The sequence below is a fragment of the Hakea prostrata genome, chromosome 2, assembly GCF_041222555.1.
Source record: "Hakea prostrata isolate BN-2017 chromosome 2, UWA_Hpros_2, whole genome shotgun sequence".
NCBI lineage: Eukaryota > Viridiplantae > Streptophyta > Magnoliopsida > Proteales > Proteaceae > Hakea > Hakea prostrata.
This window is the reverse complement of record NC_142601.1, coordinates 16677725-16703271: the sequence shown is the minus strand read 5'-3', so window position 1 is coordinate 16703271 and position 25547 is coordinate 16677725. Positions and strand designations below refer to the sequence as shown.

At 39.8% G+C, this 25547-nt stretch overlaps 1 protein-coding gene and 1 non-coding gene across 2 annotated transcripts; one reads left to right on the top strand and one right to left on the bottom strand.

Moving 5' to 3' along the window:
* Positions 1-1058: 1058 nt before the first annotated feature.
* LOC149023891 (small nucleolar RNA R71) lies at positions 1059-1165 on the bottom strand. Its single transcript, XR_016171863.1, has one exon. It is a non-coding gene; the product is annotated as a small nucleolar RNA R71 (small nucleolar RNA).
* A 3742-nt stretch (positions 1166-4907) lies between these two features.
* Positions 4908-5390, top strand: LOC149023890 (uncharacterized). The gene has a single exon (XM_089143371.1). It carries the CDS (start codon positions 4908-4910, stop codon positions 5388-5390), a length of 483 nt encoding a protein of 160 aa, XP_088999497.1.
* The last annotated feature ends 20157 nt before the right edge of the window (positions 5391-25547 follow it).

Here is a 25547-nt window from a genome sequence, read left to right as displayed (position 1 = left end):
GTTGAATTAGGATGCTAAAGCATATGTGTATTGGAAAATACCATTATGCCATTTCATTCCAGGTTTTTGATTTATTTTGGGCAGTAGTATTACTATAGTATTTGCATTATAAATTCAGGAGAAGGGAAATTGGTTCGCAACACTCTTTTCACTCACTAAGTTTTTTCTATTGCTCATTCTCCATTTCAGTTCTTTAGTTTAATTACCTGTTATTTGATTATTTAGTTCGTCAATCATAAATCAATTTTGTTAATCTTGTTTAAATCAATTTTACTTTTACATTGAAAGTTAAAGATAGAATTCTCCGAGGGATCGATACCGTACTTATTATTTACTACTTGATTGCGATACATGCACTTACGTAACATCTTGAGACACAAGCAACAAGTTTCTGTCGCCGTTGCCGGGGAATTTTGTCATTGATAATTAGTATAGAAGTAATTTCTTGTTTTATCTACTAAAATTTCTTTACTTTGATATTAGTTTTCTTTTATTCCTAGGTGCTTTTACCCTTGTATGAATCCGCTGCCTGATCAAGAGTTGATACCCTTTGACTTTGAAATTGAAGGACATTTCGAGCTAGAAGAAAGGAGCAGCGAGGTTTAGCAAGCAGTCAGACAATGGCTGAAGTAGTGAGAAATGGGTTGAATAATAATGAGAATAATATGGCAGTTGAAGGTGATGATAGAGATAGAGCCATTAGAGCATATGCTGTCCCAATGTTGCATGAGCTGAATCCATGTATATTAAGGCTAGAAATCCAAACATTACATTTTGAACTTAAGCATGTGATGTTCCAAATGCTTCAAACTGTAGGACAATTCAATGGGATGCCAATAGAAGATCCTCATCTCCATCTTAGACTCTTTATGGAAGTAAGTGATTCTTTCAAGATACCTGGAGCAACCGAAGAAGCCTTGAGATTGAAGCTATTCCCTTACTCATTACGGGATAGGGCAAGAGCATGGTTGAACTCCTTACCTCCACAACCAGTAGCCACATGGAATGATTTAGTAGAGAAGTTCTTGATGAAGTACTTCCCTCCAACAAAGAATGCCAAGCTCAGGAATGATATCACTGGTTTTCAACAACTGGATAGTGAATATTTGTATGAGGCATGGGAAAGATTTAAGGAGCTTTTGCGTAAATGTCCTCACCATGACATTCCTCATTGGATTCAAATGGAGACTTTCTACAATGGTTTAAGTGGACAAACTTGGTCCATAGTGGATGCATCAGCAAATGGGGCTATATTGGCAAAGTCTTACAATGAAGCTTATGAGATTTTGGAGAGAATGGCTAACAACAACTTCCAGTGGCCAGCTAAGAGAGGTGTTGCAAATAAGAGAGTGGTAGGGATTTATGAGTTGGATGCAATGACAGCTTTAACTGCACAAGTGTCATCCCTAACTAGTGTGTTAAAATCCGTAAACCTGGATGCAACTGTACAAACTCAACAAAATACAACAGTCTCGTGTACATATTGTGGTGGGGAGCATGTCTTTGATAGTTGTCTATCTAACCTCGGATCAGCCTACTATGTTGGTAATTTCAGCAAAGCTAATAACTCATATTCCAACACTTATAATCCTGGTTGGAAGCAGCACCCTAACTTCTCTTGGAATGCTCAAGGACAGAACGTAGGCCCATCTTCTATTCCAACTCGACCTCATCTACTTCCAAGTACTCAACATGTAATACCCCCCGTATTTCTAACCCGAGATCCGTATTCCAGGTCCGAGAACTCGAAGGTCTAGTCAGGCGAACTTGTGGAGTATCCGGATTGAAGCCCATAATCCATACCCAGGACCCATGGATCTGGATCCTTTATCTGAAGAGCCTGCCTTGGTTGAAGCTGGGAATTCCGGAAGTCATGTGTTGTTCAGAGATGTCCGGAATGAAGGTAAGATCTCCCCCATCTCTTATTTAGGGCTAGGTTGGCCTTGGGTATCAAGCCCCTAGTAAAAGCACCCTTGTATGGCAAATTACATGGGGGCGGTTACTAGTGGCGGTCGCTCAACCTAAGCGTCCGGCCCAAGCGACCGCCCGGTCTGTTTCGGGGATTTTGCCCTATTTTTCCCCCAGACTTCTATATAAGGTAACCTCCGTCTAATTAACGAATACTTTATTCGTGGTTGCTTATTTGGGAGGTTAGACGGCTGCGGGGAAGATCCGAAAGAGTCTCTGGAGTACTGACTGTGACTTGGAAGATCGGTCTTGTTCTTCTCTGGCTTTCTGGTGTGAAGTATTGAACTAACCCTTCGTTCTTTACTCTCTTTTCTCCGTTAGATTGGTTTTACCCTTTTTCCCTCATCTCTGTGATTACCCCTTGGATATTTTTACCCTCTTTTTTTAATCTACTTGAGATGGAATAACCGTAAACGGAACCCTGCTTCCGTGAGATGGTTAATCCAATCAAGGAGAGGGTTATGGGTAATCTATTGATGGTAATAGTTAATTTTCTCTCACCCTTTTGGCTTAGGGAGTGTTTAATTCCAGACTTAGGTCAAGATTACTCGAAATCCGGATTGAAATTGAGTAATCAGAAGCCTGAGTTTTGGATTGAAACTCACTGTTTTTGGGGCGGTCACTAGTGGCGGTCGCTTAACCTAAGCGACCGCACAAGCGACCGGCTGCCGGTAAATGATGACCAATTGGATTTCGGTTCCGATTCAAATTGATTCATGTAACTTATATATTCTAATAACCCTGTGTTTAGGTGATTACTGTTTAAAAGAAAAGTCTACTAATAGTTACTGGATTCCATTTTACGGACGTTTCAGTTATATGCAAGTAAGGACAGTCTATCTTATCTATCTACATATACTTGAACATGTTAATCTTAATTTCTATTGTTATATGCTGCTGTAGTTGTATTTATTTCTAATATACTACTGCTGTTTGCTTTGATTTCATAATTACTTGGTGAATTGTGAGTGTTATATGATTATGGTAATTGGTATATGGTTATGATAGTTGGGGTGTTACTTTTGGGATATCTTGGCTGATGATATCAGAAGGCTGTGGAATGGGACACATGCCTCGGTGATACCTTCAAAGCACTATCATGATTAATTGATGACATTGTTAGGATGAGTCTAGATTGCATGGCTAGGTACCCCACATGCTACTACCCTTTCGGTAGGGGGATTGAAACCGAGTGACCCGTGATGACAGTGATGTGACTTGGTGGTCCACTGTTGGTCATAGAAATGGTAGGGTTGCATATGTTAGGGTTGGGCTCATGGATGTCCAAGGACCGGACCGAGTGTCGTGAGGAATCATGAGAGCATCCGCCCCAATAATATGTGGATGACCATAGGGTTAAGGAGTAAAGTCCAACAGAGGTAGCCAGTCCGTGAGGATTCTTACTCCTAGGTTGCGAAGGATACTGAACCGAGTTGGTTGGTGCCATAGGGGATGTATCTGGACTTCATGTAGACATGTAACCATTATGACCTTGCATTGGATTAGAAACCCCAACATGCGCCAGTACTCATTACCAATGGTCGTGGTGAGAGAGTGTGGACTTAACCCCTAACCATGGTTTGTGAGCCAAGTGTGGACTTTCCCTTTTTCCCTGGATCCCTACAGAGGTAACCAGTCCTTGCCGGATCAGAGTGATGAGACTTACCCAGAGGAGGGCTGGTGTTTATCTTAAAGCATGTCAGCTATTAGAGACTTGCATAGTTAGAAATCATAGCATCATTCATATTTTGCATTCATTCATATTACTGTTGTATCATGGCATTTTTGGATGATGGATGAGATATATGATTGTTTCTTACCGAGTTCTTTAGAACTCATTCCTTTATTCTTTGTATGTTTTTAGCCTATACAGAAGAAGGATTTATATCTGAAGATGGGCTGGTTTCCTATGAAGGAACCATCCCGTTTGAAGAAGATGTGGCACTGCCAGTGGGAGATGGAAATAGCATGTGCGGGAGTTGCTGCGGGTGCATGGAGTGCGCTTATCGCACCGGTTGATGGTCAGAGGCAAAAGGTGGTCAGGCAGTTCGCACAGAGGCTGGAGAGGAATTGGAGGACCCCTCACCTTATTAAACTGGAGTCTAAGTTCATTGACTTAGAAAAGCAATCTGGAAAGAAACTGATATAAATACTTTTGAATTATTCCGCTGCCCTCATTTTTGTTTTATCCTTTATTCTTTATTTCTTTCCTTTGATATTGGAGTATTTTGGGCTCCTGTAATTCATTTAGTTCAGTTATTGAATATTCTTTGCTCTTGATTATCTATATTGTCTTAAATATTGTTGATAGACTAAAACCTTGGATCTTGTGACGGATCGCACCCATGGGTTGTCGGGCGGGTAACCGAGACCGACGGGTGGGGTGTGACACAACAGCAAGTGATGACTCAGCCTATGGAACCTTCTTCATCAATAGAACTTCTATTGAAGGAGTATATGGCAAAGAATGATGCAATTATTCGGAGTCAAGCATCTTCATTGAGGAATTTGGAGAATCAAGTAGGACAACTGGCTAATGCTTTAAGTAATCGACCTCAAGGATCATTGCCAAGTGATACAGAAAACCCTTGGCGTGAAGGCAAAGAGCATTGCAAAGTTATTTCATTAAGGAGTGGAAAACCTCTAGAGCCACCTGATTCAAAGTCTAGCCAATAGAAGGGACTATTTCTATCCAAGAAGAAGGGGAGAAGGAAGATCCAGTTGCTGTTCAAAAGGAACAATATGATTCTGCAAAACAGAATGCTGATCCCACGGCTACAACACCATTGCAATAGAGTTCTCTAGAAAAACTAAGTTATAAACCACCCCCTTTTCCTCAAAGATTTCATAAGCAGCAGCAAGACCATCAATTCAAAAAATTCTTGGATGTTCTGAAGTAGCTCCACATCAATATACCATTGGTAGAAGCCCTTGAACAAATGCCAAATTATGTGAAATTCATGAAAGACATCCTTTCCAAGAAAAAGAGATTTGGAGAGATTGAGACAGTGGCCATGACACAAGAGAGTAGTGCCTTTTTGCTGAACAAGCTCCCTCCAAAATTAAAAGATCCTGGAAGTTTCACCACTCCTTGTGCTATTGGAGATAATTATATTGGAAGATCCCTTTGTGATCTTGGAGCAAGTATCAACCTTATGCCAATGTCAATTTTCAAGAAGCTTGGAGTTGGAGAAGCATGTCCAACAACAGTGACCTTACAATTAGCTAATAGATCTCTTGCTTACCCAAAAAGAAAAATTGAAAATGTTTTGGTAAAAGTAGATAATTTTATCTTTCCTGGTGATTTCATTGTTTTGGACTTTGAAGCGGATAGAGATGTACCCATAATTCTAAGAAGGCCATTCTTAGCAACTAGAAGAACGTTAATTGATGGAGAGAGGAGAATTGACAATGAGGGTTAATGAAGAACAAGTCACACTCAATGTTTTGAAGGCAATCAGATCTCCAGATGCAATAGAAGAGTGCTTTGTTGTGGATGTCATTGAAGCGCTGGTTTCCGAAGAGTTGGAGACAGAGTGTATTACAAACCCACTAGAGCTTTCATTGGCAATAGAAATTAAACAAGTGGATGATGAAGCAAGTAGATATATGGCTTGGTTAAAGGCAAGACCAACTAAGGCATTTAGAGGGAGTGCATTCAAGCCTCTTGGGTTAGCTAAATGTGAAACTAAACCCCCTAAACCATCAATTGAAGAGCCACCTGTGTTAGAGTTCACACTTCTTTCATAATACCTTCGGTATGCCAATTTGGTTGAAGCCAAGACACTCCCTGTTATTGTTTTAGCAGTGCTAGTAGAGGAGCAGGAAGATATGCTACTTGAAGTGCTGAAGAAGTATAGAAGAACATTAGAATGGAGTATAGTAGAGATCAAAGGGATCAATCCTTCAGTGTACAAGCTTAAAATTTGGTTGGAGGAATGTTGCAACAGGTACGTGAAGTAGCAAATGAGTTTGAGTCTAATCATGGAAGGTGCACAAGAAGAAGTCATTAAATGGCCTTGGGAACTAGAGCAAGCAGTGGATCAAGCATTATTGGGGTGCACCATTGGAGCGCGACAAATCTTCAATCATCCTTCAAGATGCTTAAAACAAAGGGAGGCCACTCAATTTCATTATTTTTAGTAAAGTTGTTGGTTATTAGTTAATTAGGTGTTTAATAAAGTTTGTGGGTAGTTTACAATTTTTCTCTCTTACTTTCACTTGATAATAAAACTGAAAGATGACTTGATGACATGTATTTTTGATGTGCAGGGAGTGGGGGGAACACAAAGAGATTGAGTGGTTGTTTTGCCATATTGGGTAGTAAACCCAACTGCTGAACAGAGCATGTGTCAGTACCCAAGAGAATTCACTATCTTTGCTATAGACTTGCTGCAGCAAAGTTTTGTTCAATAGCTATAGGTCTTGCATTCTCTGCTACAAATTGCATTCTGTGTTCATTGCCACAACAATGCTGCAATAACTCCATAGCATGGATAAAACCACTCACTTGACCCGGTTTAACCTCGAACCCAACCAACCCATAGTTTCCACACTTCTAAACCCATCTTACACCGCTGCTGACCCATTCTGACTCAAACCCATTTTTAAACCATCTTAAACCAAAACCAGACCCAAACCCATTAAACCCATCTTTTTCAAAACCAAACCCACCAAAAATCAAAACACCCAAAACCTAACGGCACCTTCATCGTCTTCACTGCAACTCCTTTGCTTCGCATCTTTCCTCCTCTGCTTTCTCCAACAAATTCCCACCTCCATTTGCACACTCTTACCTACATTCGCCCACCCTTGTGCTTCCTTCTTCACCAATTGTCCCTATCCCACCAAAACCCTAACTTTTTCCCACATTCTACCGTCGATTCACTTCTCAGTGGTCTACCTTTGCTGTGCTAGGCTTCGTGCAAGTTTTGTGTGTTTCTGCACTCCATCTTCGCTACACCACATCAGCTAAGTGTTCTCCCCATCTCTTTTCATTCATTCCCTATTTTTGAACTTTATGTTTGCTGTGTTTGTGTAGTCTTCTTTGTTCATTTTTTTTTATGTGGTTGGTGTGTTTGTTTTTGTTTTGTCTTAGCTTGTTTGTTTTCATTAGGCTCTTTGCAATTTTTCTTCTGATCTTTGGAGCCAAAACCACTTGCGAAAAAAAATAAAAAAAAATAATGTTTCATCATTCCTCTCTGTTCCTTTTTGTTTTCGTTTGTTTTTATCCTCCAGTGTTGTTGTTTCCCCTCAAATCCCTATATTCCGTGTGTTTGTTTGTTCGTTGTAGTTATTTTCCGTAGTCTCATAGCCTTGTTTAGCCTGTCGTGTTTGTGCTTGTTTGTTTATCCCTGTCTTTGGTTGTGTGTTTATTTCATTGTGTTTCTCTGTTCTTTGCACCAGCCACTTGCACTCCCTTAGTAATGGCCCCTAAGAAGAAGAGCAGATCCGACCCTAGTTCTAGTGCTTCCATGGCTCCCCCTATTTTTGACTCTCCCACGGATGAGGCCCGCTTCGCATCCATCTCCAACAAGAATATTTTTTAGGAGAAGGGGTTTAAATTAAATCCCACTGAGGCACAAGACTTTCCATTCATCATGTCCATCATAGCTGAGCATAAATGGGAACAATTTTGCCCCCATCCTGGTGCATACATCCCATCCCTTGTTTATGAATTTTATGCCAATCTCACTGCCCCATCTCAAGACCAGGTTTATGTTAGCGGGGTTTAGGTCCCTATAGATAGTCAAACCCTTAATGTTTTTTATAGTTTGGAGAATGTAGAGGATGAGCACAATGCCCATCTTGCTTCGACAGACCCTACTGCCTTGCATAACATTCTCCCTAATTTATGTTCTCCTAGCACAAAATGGTTTGCATCCCCCCAAGGGGCATTAACTTTCACCCGCTAGTATTTGAAACCCGCGGCCAAAATTTGGTACCACTTCTTACAGACCCGCTTAATGCCTTCCATGTATATCCAGATTGTTTCAGTGGATAGAGCTTTGGTCCTACACTCTATTTTGGAGGGGCGTCGGATCAATGTGGGTCACTGCATTCATGAAGCCATTTGTGCTTGTGCAGCTAGGCGGGGTGGTAGTTTAGCCTTTCCTTCTTTAATTACTGCTTTGTGTTTGGCTAACAATGTTCCTGTGCAGGATTCTGATGCCCGCACACCTAACAAAGGTGCCATCACCTGATACATTATCACTCGCATACTTCTACTATAGCTACCACCTCCAGTGCACCACCTCCTGCTGCTGCCGAGGCCATCCCACCCACTTCTTTCACCCCTGGTGCTTCCCCCTCTCTTTACGCTCAACTGGAGCAGCGCATCAATCAAATGGAAGTCACACAGTTTCACATAATGCTGGAACTTCAAATCAATTGTGACATCCACACTGATTATTTGTCTTATGTGGCTGCCCGTGACCGCGCACTTGAGACTAATTTGAGGATGAACAACACCCGGTTCACATCTTTCCCCGCTTTTCCCACCCAAATCCTTGCTCCTCCTTATGGCAACGAAGGGAACTACATTCCTGATGATGAAGATGCAGAAGATGTTGATGCTGCAGATGATGATGATGCTGATGACTAGCTTGTTTAGGGAAGTTCTATTCTCGTTCTTCTTTTACTCTGTTTTTTTTTTCTTACTTTATTTTTCTTTCTTTTTTTCGCTATGAGGACACTGCTCATTTTCAGTTTGGGGGTATGCTTGGTCCTGATTCCGATCATTGCATATGTCATCTTGTCATCTTTCTTTATAGATGTTCTTAGTTTCTTAATTGTTTTTAACTTTCTGTTGTGGTTCAATTTAGATGCTGAATCTTTTGATCTAGTTGTTAATTTCTAAGTTGCTGCCTAGCATTCTAGAGTCAGGGTCTTGTTAGATTGTTTATTGTTAAGTCCTTTTATTGGAGAGTACACACCAAAAGAGTTCAAGAGATATTGTTCTAAGTATGGCATCATACATGGGATAACAATTCCAGGAACCTCTCAACACAATGGGGTAGTAGAGAGATACAACCAGACCATTGTTGAGAAAGTGAGATGCATGTTGAAGATGGCTATGTTGACCATTTTGGGGAGAAAGAAACCAACACTGCTTGTTATCTGATGAACAGGTCTCCATCAGTTCCTTTAGAGTCTGATATTCCAGAAAGGGTGTGAAGAGGGAAGGATGCCTCCTACTCTCATCTGAAGGTGTTTAGTTGTAAGGCATTTGCACATATATCAAAGGAGCAAAGATCAAAGCTTGATGACAAGGCAACTCCTTGCATATTCTTGGGATATGAAAATGAAGAGTTTGGATATAGATTATGGGATCCAAAAAAGAAGAAGACTTTCAGAAGTAGAGGTCTACTATTTCGTGAAGCTGAAAATATTACACACTTTGAAAAGTCTGAGAAGCCTACTCATGTTGAGAATGTTATGTTTGATCCCACATCCGTTCCAAGAGGGAGAACCTACTCATGAAGAACATGTTGATCTTAACAATCTAGAGGTTGTGACAGATGATTCTATGGAGCAGGGGGAGCAGCCCCACAAGAAGAGTGTTGGGAAATGCCATGTCAGCATTTGCCACATCGGCCTCCAATAAGTTTTGATGATGACAAACACTCTACTAATGATTCCATGTAGTTGTGTTATGTCCAGCTCATCACTACAGTGAATCTCGATGCAAAAAGGCCGGATCAAAGAATTACTGGAGAGTCAAGCTCAAGACCAACTCAAACCATCTTAGACAAAGAACCAAAGTCAAGATGAGTGTCGAGACCGTTGCTCAAGATCAAGCCGAAGATCAAGTCAAAGATCAAGTCAAAGATCAAGTTGAAGATCAAGACTTAGGCTGAAATAGGGCTTAGGACACTCTCGCATACACATTCATGTAAATGCATCAATTATATGTAATTCATATTACTAGAGTGACCTAGGACATGTTAGTGAGGTGTACAATGCTTAGGGTTGACCAAAAAGTTCAAAAACCCAAGCCATGTCCCAGCCCCAAATCTGTTCAGCAGAACAGAGCTCAGACGGTCGACCATCTGGGCAGATGGTCGACTGTCTGGATTGGTTTTTTTGATTCTGCACAAACAGTAGGCCAAACGGATTTTCCGTTTGGCAGATGGAATTCCATCTGGGCTAGTCCAGGCCAGACGGACGACCGTCTGGGCCAGACGGACGACCGTCTGGGCAGAAGGCTGACCGTCTAGGCAGACGGACGACTGTCTGGAGTAAAATTTCACTGAAATTTTTTGTCCATTGGGGAAATGGGGAGGGCATTGAGTTGAGGTCTATAAAAGCCCGACCACCCCCATTTGAGACTAATCCTCTCCCCCATTAAGCCATATACTCACTCATAAGTGAAAGAGCCAATATTGAGTGTCTTAACACCATCACAAGCACTCCCACTCCATTCAACTTTGAGGGTCATTCCAAAGTTGCTAAGCAAGCTCATTGAAGCCAAGCTTAGAGTCATTAAAGGTCATTGGAGCCTTACCTTGATGCATTGCTGTTCTTGAAGCGTTCATTCATTCATTGCATCACACTCACACAAGGGGTAAAGTGTCATTCTCCTTGTTAGGTAATATCTAACACTTCTTGTATTTGAATTGGTTGTTGAATTCTAGTCTAGGTTGATTATAATTTGTTATTGGGTACTCTTGACCGTGAACAAAGATTGCTTAGGTGCTCTTGCCCGTGAACAAAGATTGTAAAGGTACTCTTGCCCCGTAACAAAGATTGTAAGGATTTGACTCTCTACCCATTGTATTGAAAGAGATTCATTAGTGGAACACTCTCTTGAGGCTAAGAGAGGAGTGGACGTAGACTTGTAAAGTTGAACCACTATAAATTCCTGTATTGTGATTGCTTGTCTTTACTGAATTTCATTCAAATTGTCAATCTACTTTGAAATTGCAATCAAACCGAGAATTTGGTATAATCCACGAGGTACAACCTAATCACCCCCCTCTAGGTTGCACCAACAATTGGAATCAGAGCGGGAGCTCAAATTGAGATTAGAATCAATCTCTAAAGGAGTAGAAGATCATGGCATCATCATCCAACCAATTCTCTTCAAGACCCGAAGGTCTAAATACCTCTAGGCCTCCATATTTTGATGGAGAAGGGTTTGCTTATTAGAAGAATAGGTTTGAGGACTTTGTATGTGCTATTGATTTAGATGTTTGGGACATAATTATATATGGACCAATGAGTTTACCAAACTTGATAAAGATGGTAATAAAATCCCCAAACCAGGGACCGAATGGGATGAAATTGACAAAGTTAAATCCCAAGCAAACCATAAGGCTAAAATGTTCCTACAATGTGCCTTGAGTGAAAAGGTATACAATAGGTGTGGTACTTGCAAGAATGCAAAAGAAGTCTATGACAAATTAATAGTCACCTATGAAGGAACAAACCAAATAAATAAGATAAATTTGGATGTTTATATGCTTCAATATGAAAACTTCAAAATGTTAGATAATGACGATATAACTTCTTTGTTTACTAGATTTTCTAACATTATAAATAAGTTGCATAGCCTTGGCAAGGAATTTGCAAATGAAGATGTGATAAGAAGAATCCTACGAGCTCTTCCACCATCTTGGAGACCCATGAAAACATCAATTCAAGAAGTAGGAAATCTAGAACACATCACACTTGATGAGCTCATGGGATCTCTACTTGCACATGAGGCTAAGCTTGAGGAAGACAAGAGGTATGAAGAAAGTCATTCAAAAGAGCCAAAGAAGAAGTCCATTGCTCTTAAAAGCTCCATCAAGAAGGATGATGAAAGTGAAGAAGAAGAAAGTGACTCCGACAGTGATATTGCACTTATCACAAGGAAGTTCAGAAAATTTCTCAAAGGAAGGAAAGGAAGATTTCCATCAAAAGGACAAGGGTCAAAAGAATTCAAAGGTAAAAATCCATCAAAAGGTAGAACCCCACCCACTAATAGTCAAGATGTCATTTGCTTTGAGTGTAGGAAACTGGGACACTTCAAGAATGAATGCCCCACCAAAGGGAAAAAGAAGGCGTACAAAGCCGAAGTTATCTACAAGATGATGAAGAAGAAAGTGAAGAGTCCGATGAAGAAAAGATCAACTTAGCATTGATGGCTAAATCACATGAAGAACAAGATCATGAGGTTTGCTTGATGAACATCCAAAGAAGTGAATGGTACATCGACAACGGGTGCTCCAAGCATATGACGTCAAATCCAAAGCTCTTCACAAAGCTTCGATGGTATGATGGAGGAAGCGTCACCTATGGAGACAACAACAAAGGAAAAATTGTTGGCATTGGTTGAATCAACATTGGAGGTACTTCTATCTCTAATGTATACTTAGTTGATAAATTATTGTATAACTTGCTTAGTGTAAGTCAGCTATGTAGTATAGGATATAAGGTCACTTTTGATGTCTCGTGTTGCCATGTGAAAGATATGAATGGAAACCTAATCATAAAAGGTAGTAGGAGGGATAACATTTATACTTGCTTATTCAATGAATTATCTCCTAACTTGACTTGCCTTATGTCACATGAAGAAACTATAGTTTGGCATAGAAAATTAGGCCACATCAATATGAGGCTAATTGAGACCATTGCATCAAAGAATCTAGTTAGAAACCTTCCAAAGATGAAGTTTGAAAAAAATTATTTCTGTGATGCATGTCAAAAGGCAAAACAAACTAGAGTGTCACATAAGTCCAAAAACTTAGTCTCCACTAGTAGACCACTAGAACTCCTACATATGGACTTATTTGGACAAATTCCCACAGCTAGCCTGGGAGGTAAACATTATACTTTTGTGGTAGTTGATGACTACTCAAGGTATACATGGACCATATTTCTAAAGCATAAAGATGATGCATTTGAAGAATTTCTCATCCTTGCTAGGAGAATTCAAAACCAGAAAGGTTACTTCATAACCACCATTCAAAGTGACCATGGGAGGGAATTTGATAACAACAATTACTTTGGAGAATTCTGCAAAAAACAGGGTATAACTCAAAACTTCTCAGCTCCTAGAACTCCCCAATCAAATGGAGTAGTAGAAAGAAAGAATAGGTCACTCCAAGAAATGGCTAGGACCATGCTTAGCGAATTCTCAATGCCAAAGTATCTTTGGGCGGAAGCCATGGGCACCGCTTGTTATATCTTGAATCATGTCCTAATTAGGAAATTCCTAAACAAGACACCATATGAATTGTATAACAACAAAGTTCCTAGGGTTGATCATTTCCAAATATTTGGATGTAAATGCACTATATTGAACACTAGAGACCCTAAGGGAGAATTTGAAGAAAAAGTTGATGAGGGAGTGTTCTTGGGATATTCCCAAAACAGTAGGGCATATAGAGTGCTAAATAAAAGAACCCTAGTTGTGGAAGAATCAATGGATGTCTCATTCGATATATCTCCACCTAAGGAAAAAATACAAACCTCTAGTTGATGAGGAAAATGATGAGAGGATTGAACATGTCATTAGAGAAAAAGTTGACAACTTATCTCTAGAAAATCCCAAAAATGATGGGACCCCCTCTCAAGAATTGCCTAAAGAGGTGGTCCCATGGAAAGACCATCCTCTTGAACAAGTCATAGGCAACTTAGGTCAAGGAATCCAAACTAGATCAAGAACTCAAAACTTTTGCAATTATGTTGCATTCCTATCAACTATAGAACCTAAGAATGCTAAAGAGGCCCTAACCGATAGCTATTGGATCATGGCCATGCAAGAAGAGTTGAATCAATTCGAAAGAAATGATGTTTGGGAACTCATTCAAAGACCTAGAGACCATACCATCATAGGCACCAAATGGGTGTTTAGAAACAAGCTTGATGAGAATGGTCAAGTTGTTAGAAACAAGGCAAGGTTGGTTGCCCAAGGATATAATCAACAAGAGGAGATTGACTTTGATGAGACCTATGCACCTGTAGCTCGCCTAGAATCCATTAGAATGTTGTTGGCATTTGCATGTCACAAAAACTTCAAATTATATTAAATGGATGTAAAAAGTGCATTCTTAAATGGATTTATTATGGAGGAAGTGTATGTTACACAACCTCCGGGCTTTGAAGACTCCACTTTCCCCAATCATGTCTTCAAACTTAAAAATGCCCTTTATGGACTTAAACAAGCTCCACGAGCTTGGTATGAAAGACTAAGTAAATTTCTAGTCCAAAAGGGATTCTCAATGGGTAAGGTAGACACCACACTATTTGTCAAGTACAAGAAAAATGACATCATTATTGTACAAATATATGTGGATGATATCATATTTGGCGCTACAAATGAATCCTTATGTCATGAGTTTAGTACTTGCATGAGAAATGAGTTTGAAATGAGCATGATGGGCGAATTAACTTTCTTTCTTGGTTTACAAATTAAGCAAAATGAAAATGGCATCTTCATTAGTCAAACCAAGTACATAAAAGAACTCATAAAGAAATTTGATGTAACATCTCAAAAGGCTAGTGGAACACCCATGAGCACATCTTTGAAATTGTCAAAAGATGAGGATGGGAAGCCTTTGGATGCCACCAAGTATAGAGGTATGATTGGAAGCCTTCTATACTTAACGACTAGTAGACTGGACATCATGTTTAGTGTTTGTGCTTGTGCAAGATATCAAGCCAATCCTAAACAGTCTCATGCTTGTGCTGTTAAGAGAATATTCAAATATTTGAAAGGCACATCAAACTTAGGACTGTGGTATCCCAAAGGTCAAGAATTTGACTTGTTAAGTTTTTCGGACGCCGACTTTGCCGGCTGTCATGTTGACCGGAAGAGCACAAGTGGCATATGTCACTTGCTTGGACCATGCCTACTGTCATGGTTCAAGCAGAAACAAAAAATTGTGTCGCTCTTTTGACAACCGAGGCGGAATACATTGCAGCTGGTAAGTGCTGTGCTCAAGTCATTTGGATGAAACAAACATTACTAGATTACAAGGTTCAACTTGAGAAATGTCCCATTAAGTGTGACAGCACTAGTGCCATCAATCTTAGCAAGAACCCTGTGCTTCACTCAAGAGACAAGCACATTGACATTAGACATCATTTCCTTAGGGATTGTATTCAAAAGAATGAAGTTGTCCTTGAATTCATTGATACAAACCATCAATTGGCGAACATTTTCACCAAACCCCTAAGCGAAGACCGTTTTGTTGAACTAAAAAGAGAATTGGGACTGATTGACCTCCTAGAATAGTCAAAATCATCAAAAAAACCTATTCCAAATCCCACTCTTAAAATTCAGGGTAGTTCAGCAATCAGACGGTCGACCGTCTGCCCAGCAAGTCGTCCGTCTGACTATAGAGCCTAGACGGAATTCCGTCTGCCAGACGGAAATTCCGTCTAGCCCACTGTGTTCAAAAAACACAGTAAATTACAACTAGACAGTCGACTGTCTAGTTCAGACGATCGTAAGTCTGGCTCTCTTCAAAAACACACGAGTGTGTTTTTGAGTCATTCACAGCCCTCTCTCTCTCTCTCTCTCTCTCTCTCTCTCTCTCTCTCTCTCTCTCTTCGTCTCTAACCTCCCACGATTCAAAATCCCGATTTTTCTCCTCAAATCTCTCCTTCTTCCTCCTTAAAACTCATCTCTTTCTCTCCATCTATCTCTCCACACCGTGTGCAAGACCCAAGAACACCAGCCCTGATTTAGAGTGGGGAACTGCTTCTTCTCTTTGTGTGTGTGAAGGACCAAAGTACAGCAGCCCTCAAATCCACTCTCCTCAGCGTGCTTGCCCTCTGGTAAGTCTCCAAAGATCTCAAATGCAGTATTTTGAGTTGCTGTAAAATTCTGGATTGCTAGAAAAACTCTGAGTTGCTGTATTTCTCAAACGAAATTTTTAACCTAAGAGTTTCACTCTGCTGTAGTGTTTTGGGAAAAATGGTTATTTTTAGGTTAAAAATTCTGGGTTTAAGTTGGCTGAATTCTGGGTTACCAATACAGTTTTCTTTTCATTACTAAGACATGCCCATCATGTTAAAATACTGGCTATGGAATTCCTTGGGTCATTAACTTGCTGTCATACTTGATCCCAGTAGTATGACAGCAGCCTGTCTTTTGACCCTCTTATCATCATTGAGAATTCCTTTCCATCAGATTGTCTTTGACATCTTAAAAATGCTTCCTTCAAAACCTGATTTGGTATCATGGGGTCATGATTTCCCCTGTTTTAGTCTCCAAAACTCTTCAAATTGTTTTTGAAACATACTCTGAGACACTTGTTCAATCATATTCTGAAGAATACTTGTTGATTGAAACAAGTCTCTAAATGAGTGAAACCAACTCTTCATCTTCAAAACTATGAAGATTACATGCCCTAAGGGCAAAATTTTTGTGTTTTCTTTTGGGCTACCTTTTTCTAGAAAATCTAGGCTTATCTCAGTTTCTGAAATATTCTCTGGTTTTTGTCATGATTTCAGCCATTGAATCTTGCATTCAGCCTTAAGCACATGAGTCCATCATGCATATCTTATAGAAATTTTCAAGATTTCTATGAAGTGTGTTTGCTTATACTTGGTATCATCTTGATTGACAGCTCATCATGCCTCGCCGCAAGAATCCGTCAGTTTGAGGTGGTGCCTCCTCCTCTAGAGTCTCTCCTCCACCCCCTCGTGATGAGTCCCCTGAGCGTCCACCTAGACTAGACAAATGGTTTAGGGATGCCAAGGCTCAACAGATGTTCCCTAAGGTTTTTGCCCGAAGCATCGAGCAAGGCTCAATTGTTGACCATGATGCCTTCTCAAATTTCCCATCAAGGAAATGTTCGAAGCTATGGGCTGGGAATCCATGCTTCATGCTAAGGACGTCACTTATACCCGCCTGGTGAATCACTTCTATTCTAATCTTCGACATGAGGGAACCAACGAAAATCTGACAGTCACCTCGTATGTGAAAGGGGTAGACATCATTCTCACCATCCCATCCTTTTATCTCATATGCAAGATCTCCACTGAGGGTGATCTTTGCTTCTGGACCTACAAGGATACCCCACCTGAGGATGTTCAGATAGATGATGTCTATCAAAGTCTCCTATCACCTGGTACCCCTCTTCGCTACCACGTGGACATTAAAGAAACCATGTTCACTGAACAAGCCAAGGTTGTTAGCAAAATCACTCAGCGGAACCTAATTCCTAAAAAGGGACATTGGTCTGATATTACCTATTTTCAAACCTATGTCACCTACTGCATCATTCATCATCAACCCCTCTGCCTCCCGTATGCCATCCTAAACTACATGATTCAGTCTGCTGTGACTGGGAACAAATGTCTACCATATGGTAGTCTCCTCACCAAAGTCTTCAAGCACTTTAAAGTCAGTCTGAAGAATGAAGACTCTACACAACCCCCACCAAAGATAGACGCCAAAGGCATTGTACCCTCCCGCAAGTGCACAGCAGCACAAGCCCATCAAATAAGTGCACCTCAGCCCATGGATACAGAAGGCACATCAGCTGAGCCACAACAACCATCTGCCTACTCCTCCTCTATAGCCTCGAGATTTCAGGCTCTTGATTCTCGCCTCACCCACATGCAACAACACTTTGATGCCCGTATTGATTCAATGGGACATCGCGTGAATACTATTGAAGGGATGATCACTCATCAAACCATCATGATGCAACATATGATGACTCATCTCAAAATTCCTCCTCTACCGGCTCCGGGAGTCAAAGAAGCGGAAGGCGCTGAAGAAGATGAGGATGAGGAAGGAGATGAGGAAGAAGACATTGAGGCCAGTGGCAGTGGCAGTGGGGATGAAGAAGGTGGAGATGATGCAGAGGGCTGTGACGAGGAAGACTAGTTCAGTTGTCTTTTGTTGAATTATGATATGTTTATGTTGAACAGCTCTTTTGTGGCTATGATATTCTGCTGCTGCATTTTTTTTTGTTAACACCTGTATTTTCATCTGATTTTTTACTCTAATTGATGTAAATGACATATGATGAAATGCAAGTTTCTGTTTCTATCTTATCTACTGTTCTCTTATTCTTGCTACAAGGGGAAGCTCATAATTAGGGGGAGCTTTATATGTACGGGGAGCATGCCATGTTTTTCCTCCTTTTTGTTTATGACAAAGGGGGAGAAAATAAGGAGTCCGTTACAATTCTCCTTAAACTGTAAATCTAATAGCATGAAGGTTGGAAGAATATATGATGGTTTACATGATGCTTAATAGGGGTAATAAGCACACTTCATGGCTATATGATCATCCAAGTGCGTAAATGGTAATGTTTACAGTTTTCTGTCATTTTATCACTTGCATGTTTGTCATCATCAAAAAGGGGGAGATTGTTGGGAAATTCCATGTCAGCATTTGCCACATCGGCCTCCAATAAGTTTTGATGATGACAAACACTCTACTAATGATTCCATGTAGTTGTGTTATGTCCAGCTCATCACTACAGTGAATCTCGATGCAAAAAGGCCGGATCAAAGAATTACCGGAGAGTCAAGCTCAAGACCAACTCAAACCATCTTAGACAAAGAACCAAAGTCAAGATGAGTGTCGAGACCATTGCTCAAGATCAAGCTGAAGATCAAGTCAAAGATCAAGTCGAAGATCAAGACTTAGGCTGACATAGGGCTTAGGACACTCTCGCATACACATTCATGTAAATGCATCAATTATATGTAATTCATATTATTAGAGTGACCTAGGACATGTTAATGAGGTGTAAAATGCTTAGGGTTGACCAAAAAGTCCAAAAACCCAAGCCATGTCCCAGCCCCAAATTTGTTCAGAAGAACAGAGCTCAGACGGTCAACCATCTGGGCAGATAGTTGACCATCTGGATTGGTTTTTCTGATTCTGCACAAACAAAAGGCCAGACGGACGACCGTCTAGGCAGATGGCTAACCGTCTGGCCCTGACTTAAGTGTAACGGCTATTTTTCAACGGCTAGTTTTTGAGACGGCTGACCGTCTGGAGTAAAATTTCACTGAAATTTTATGTCCGTTGGGGAAATGGGGAGGGCATTGAGTTGAGGTCTATAAGATCCCAACCACCCCCATTTGAGACTAATCCTCTCCCCCCATTAAGCCATATACTCACTCTAAAGTGAAAGAGCCAATATTGAGTGTCTTAGCACCATCACAAGCACTCCCACTCCATTCAACTTTGAGGGTCATTCCAAAGTTGCTAAGCAAGCTCATTGAAGCCAAGTTTGGAGTCATTGAAGGTCATTGGAGCCTTACCTTGATGCATTGCTGTTCTTGAAGCGTTCATTCATTCATTGCATCACACTCACACAAGGGGTAAAGTGTCACTCTCCTTGTTAGGTAATATCTAACACTTCTTGTATTTGAATTGGTTGTTGAATTCTAGTCTAGGTTGATTAGAATTTGTTATTGGGTACTCTTGACCGTGAACAAAGATTGCTTAGGTGCTCTTGCCTGTGAACAAAGATTGTAAAGGGTACTCTTGCCCTGTAACAAAGATTGTAAGGGTTTGACTCCCTACCCATTGTATTGAAAGGGATTCATTAGTGGAACACTTTCTTGAGGCTAAGAGAGGAGTGGACGTAGACTTGTAAAGTCGAACCACTATAAATTCATGTGTTGTGATTGCTTGTCTTTACTGAATTTCATTCAAATTGTCAATCTACTTTGAAATTGCAATCAAACCGAGAATTTGGTATAATCCACGAGGTACAACCTAATCACCCCCCTCTAGGTTGCACCAACAAAGAAGTTGTAGAATCTTAAGTGAGGCAGTCCACTAGAGAGCGTAAACCAACACAAAGGCATCCCAATTCTGAATATATTCTTCTTACTGATGAGGGGGAGCCCGAAAGCTTTCAGGAAACAGTGATCCATAGTGATAAAATTAGTTGGATGAAAGCTACACAAGAAGAGAGGAGTTGCTTGCATAAGAACCATACTTATGAGTTGGTAAAACTTCCTAAAGGCAGAAAGGCATTGAAGAACAAATGGGTATACAAGATAAAGAGATATGCATCTGGGAAGCTAGTGAACCACAAGGATTGTTTGGTGGTTAAAGGATTCGGATAGAAGAAGGGCATTGACTTTGATGAATCTTCTCTCTAGTTGTAAAATTCCATTTAAGTCATTTTGGGTTTAGCAACTAGCATGGATCTTCAGCTTGAGCAGTTAGATGTGAAAACTACATTTCTTAATGGTGAGTTAAATAAAGAAGCTTACATGATGCAACCAGAAGGGTTTGAAGTCAAAGGGAAGGTGCACTTGGTATGCAAGTTAAAGAAGAGTCTTTATGGACTAAAGTAGGCACCGAGGCAGTGGTACAAGAATTTTGACTCACTTATGGTGGCTATTGGGTATAAGAGGACTCAAGCAGATCCTTGTTTATATTTTAGAAAATTTCCAGTTGGTAAGTACATTGTTCTTCTCCTTTATGTTGATGACATGTTGATCATTGGGCATGATGTAGATATGATTAAGAAGTTGAAATAACAATTGTTCAAGTCCTTTGATATGAAGGACTTAGGACCAGCCAGACAAATATTGGGCATGTAGATTGTTCGTGACAGGAAGGCTAGGAAGCTATGGTTGTCACAAGAAAAATATGTTGAATGGGTGGTTAAAAGGTTCAACATACAAGGTGCTAAGCATGTAAGCACGCCTCTTACCAGTCACTTTAAAGTGAGTAAGCAGTCATGCTCATTTACTAGTCAAGAAAGAGAGGCAATGCTAGGTATCTTACTCATCTGTAGCTGGTAGTCTTATGTATGCCATGGTTTGCACTAGACCATATATTGCATAGGCAGTTAGTGTTGTGAGAGGGTTTCTTGATAATCCAGGGAGAGATCATTGGGAGGCTATGAAATGGATTTTCAGATATTTGAGAGGAAGTTCCAAGTTGTGTTCATGTTTTGGAGGTTCAGATCCAGTCTTGGAAGGGTATATTGATTCTGACATGGCGGGTGACCTTTATTGTAGAAAGTCAACTTCTGGGTATTTGTTTACTTTTGCAGGGGGAGCTGTTTCTTGGCAGTCCAAACTACAAAAATGTGTGGCTTTGTCTACAACTGAGGCTGAATACATCGCTGCTACAAAAGTAGGGAAAGAAATGTTGTGGTTAAAAAGATTTTTCTAAGAATTGGGTTTGAAGCAATACAAGTATGTGGTATACTATGACAGTCAGAGAACTATAGATTTGAGCAAAAACTCCAGATATCACTCTCGCACATAGCACATTGATGTCAGATATCTTTGGTTGCATCATGTGGTGGAAGATGAGTTGTTGAAGATTTTAAAAATTCACAGATAAGAATGCCTCTTATATGTTAACAAAGATTGTTACTTGAGAGAAGTTTGAGGTGTGCAAGGAGCTTGCGCAAATGGATTCCAAGTAAGGAGTCAAGTTGTGGTTTCCTCCCTCATGGGTATGGAGGTGGGGCCATGCTTTTTAAAATGAATAAAAAAGCAATAGGTTTTTTGAAAACCTATTGTAACCGCATAACAGGAGAGAGAAAAAAAGCATAGAAAGAAAAGAGAGAGTAGAAACGGGAGGAAGAAGAAAGTAAGATTTTCTTGACTTTCTTCGGTGAATCCAGCGGTGAAACGTTACCGGAATGAGATAAAATTTGAAGGAAATGGTCATGACACCTAGCTCTTCACATCCAATGGTCAGAATTTTATTCTACCACAGTTCATGGGAAGCCTCTCTGGTGACTTTCCTCCATTCTCTTATATTTCCATTTCTTTGATGATATGGTTGTGACTTTGTGTTCCTCTAGTGTTATCTAGAGAAAGAATATTGATTATGCACCCATTGATGTTATCATTGATGATAGTGGAAATTTGGGTGGACTCCAATAACAATCCAACGGTTTTTTCCCTCGCGAGTTTATCCACGTTAAAAATTCTTGTGTCTGTTGTGGTTTGTTTGTTGAATACTTGATCCATTATTATCGTGTTTGTTGTTTTAGTTTGTACTAGCATCTACAACTGTTCAACTAACTTGGTACCGGTAAAAATGGCAATGCTTGAATCCACTCATGGAAAATACCATAAAACTTAAACTAATTTAGAAATATAATCCTATTGAGGATCATGGCAGGTCTCCCTTTCACTTTGAGGTCATGCCTTAGTTTCTAATTAATACACAAAATGATACTAATAAGGGATATTTAATTAACATTAGTGGACCTTCTCCCCCCCCCCCCCCCCACTCCACCACGGAAACGTACTGAGAGATTTCAATAAAGCATGCATGTTTTGTCTTGTCTTTTGGCTCAATTTGGAGTTGCTAGAGATATAAGATATTGATGCACGTATGCTTCCAATATCTACCACTTATTTGAAAAGTGACAATCATACAAATAAAAATAAAAAAAAAAAGAAAAAAAAAAGAGGCTTTAAAAGAGACAAGGAAGAAGTCTTTTATTTTATACAGGTAGGGAATAGCTATATCTTGTGCGTTCTTGCCCTTCACTTTCTCATCTATGGACAGATTAATTTTTCCATTGGTGTAATCTTATGAGGACCAAATTGATTAGAAAAGGAAATTGATTAGAAAGTAGAGTAGCTAATTTCTGGGGGAAAAGGCCAAGATACTTTGTGGTCCCAAACCCAATCTTATCAATCTTCTCTTAGTCCAGTAATTTATCACTTCATATCCTTTTGTGAAGTCCCCTTACATAGAAGAGGCCAATTAGCATGAATTCCATATCTCTAATTTCAAATAAAAGCAAGAAATCCAAATCCTAATTCCTACCTCATTGTCTAATACTAATAAACAGTTGTGCTTCAGGCCTTAATCACAACATGTGGGAATCTTTCACAGAAGATCTAACTTCCCTGTAGTTTCATTGATCAAAGCAGGTCTCAAAGTAAATCATTCATTTGTCTTTCGCTGTGGATTTAGAATACAAAAGCCATCAAAACTAAAAATAAAGTGGGAAGAAGGTTATTTAGCTCACTTGAATTCAATATCATACTGATTCAGTAGAAACAAGAGAAATCCACAAATTAACCAAGACTTAATAATACTCAAAAAAACCAACTAGTAATCAAACTATCCCCTTGATTAACCAACACATAATAATACTCAAAAAACCTCCAAAACAGAGAAATATGAGATAATGAAATGCAATCAATAGATGACAAAACTTGACATGCAGATTCCTAACCCAGATGCAATTAGAACACATAATCAAAATAACAGAGAAATCTGAAACAAAATCTAGTCTATGTGTGCCTGTGATTTGGTAGAAGCCGAACAACAAGAAGATTCAAGACCAGTGCCGAACAACAAGAAGATGCAAGACCAGGTTGATGCAGGACAAAGGCAACTATTGATTCACCTAGATTTACAAAAGAAGAAGATTTTTATTAAAAAACATTAGAATGTAAAACCGATAATACTAAATAGAGCTCAACGATGAAGATCAACAATAGAGCTTGAGAGACAGTGGCAACAATAGACTCAACTAGATGTTGCAGAAGAAGAAGCTCGACATTGAACTTGTGATTCAACTCAACGATGGAGCTCAAGGATGAGGTTCGCGTGATGGATTTTGCTTGAGTCCTGCAATAAATGCGCAGGATGGTCAAGCCAATTGTCCAATCATAATTGGACGGTTGGCTTGATTATAATAATAAAATAATTGGATTTTGTGTTAAAGCATCGGTTTACCCTAATCAGTCCACCCAGAACTATCGGTCTAGTGGTTCAATTCAAAACAACTTATACGTTTATACATAAAGCCATACTTAATTTAAAAATATGGTTTAAAAAATATATACGTTTACAAAAACCATACAATTGAAAAACATATACAATATGATTAAAAAATAGATACGTTTTCAAAATTGGTTTTTCGATCACAAAGGCACGAAAGACCTAAATACTCTGGTTCTTCGTTCAAGCAAAACAACTCTGGTTTTTCGTTTCTCTCGCTCTCTCGGTCTCTTGTTCTTCGTTCTCTCTCTTGTTCATTGTTCAGGTGTGATTCTTCTTCTTAATCGACTGTTTTGGATGAGATACGTAGTAAAAACAATTGGTTTACAATTTGAAGTATCGATTTGGATGAAATTGCAACGTCTCTGATCTCTTATCTTTTTTGTGCTTCCATGTTTCTCCCTCATGATTCTTCAAGTACCCCTCCCATCAAATCCAATTATTCCATTTGAGCTTCAGATTTGAACCAGAGTAGGAGTGCAACAAAGGTGGGTTGCGTTCCTTTCTTATGCTGTAAAATCAGTGAGTCGATCAGCTGAGCTCCAATCAAATGGTGCATTTGGTGAGTCCAATCCTTTCTTTTTCTATTTTTTCCTCTAAGGAGTAGTTGCATTTTGAAAACTTTTTTTTTTTTTTGAATCAATTCTATGTATGTGTGTATCAATTTATCAGAGTTTGTTTGTGTTGAATATTTGGTATTTTTTGCATTGTAATTGTTTTCAATCAATTCTATATAAATCTGTTGGTTGTTTATTCATTGATCTTGAATAGATTAATTGTAATTGTTTTGAATCAATTCTATATAAATCTGCTGGTTGTTTATTCATTAATCTTGAATAGATTAATTTACAAAGTCAACAGTACAAACTTGTGGGAAATCTAATTGATTCTTCATTGAAGCCATTCTGTGGTTAGGTCCTAGGTCCTAAGCCATTCTTCTTCATCAACTCGTGAACATCATGTGGTTAGGTCGTAAGAAATTTTCGTTTGTTAGCATGTAAAATCTGATAAATTCTTCATTGAAGCCATTCTGTGCATAACCACAAAGGATTGAATTCCATCAAACAAAGTCAGCCAAAGGGATCTCTTTTAAGACTTTGGGTGGCTTATCCATGAATCCACAACTAGTATACATGGTCAGACCCAACTTTTCGAGCCCTTTGAGATTGTATATGTAACAACCCCCGTTTTTCTAACCCGAGATCCATATTAAATTTGTGCAGTGTCCGGATAGAAGTCCATGATCCATACCCTGAACCCATGGATCTGGATCCTCTGAAGAGCCTGCCTTGCTTGGTAGTTGGACTTCTGGAAGACAAGTGATGTCTGGAGATGTCCAGAATAAAGGTAAGATCTCCCCCATCTCTCCTTTAGGGCTAGGTTGTACTTGGACATCAACCCCCTAGCAAAAGCACCCTTGTATGGCAAAATACATGGGGGTGGTTGCTAGTGGCGGTCGATCAAACCAAGCGACTGCCTGGTTTGTTTGCTGGATTTTGCCCTATTTCCCCCCCCGACTTCTATAAAAGGTAACCCTCGTCCAATTTACGAATATTTTATTCGTGGTTACTGTTTTTGGAGGTTAGATGGCTGCGGAGAAGTGTCGAAGTAGATCTGAAGTGCTGGTAGTGATTTGGTGATCAATCCTTCCCTGTTTATGGTATTTTGAAGTGAGGTAATGGATTCACCCTTCATCCTTTATCTCCTTTGTCTTTTAATTTCGTGTTAACCCATCCCCTCATCATGGTGGTTACCCTTTTGATCAAGCGCAACTCTCTTTCCAATCTTTTTGATATGATTCATCCGAAAACGAAACCCTACTTTCGTGAAAAGGATAGATCCAGTCAAGGGGAGAGTTATGGGTAACCCAATTATGGTGTTTGTT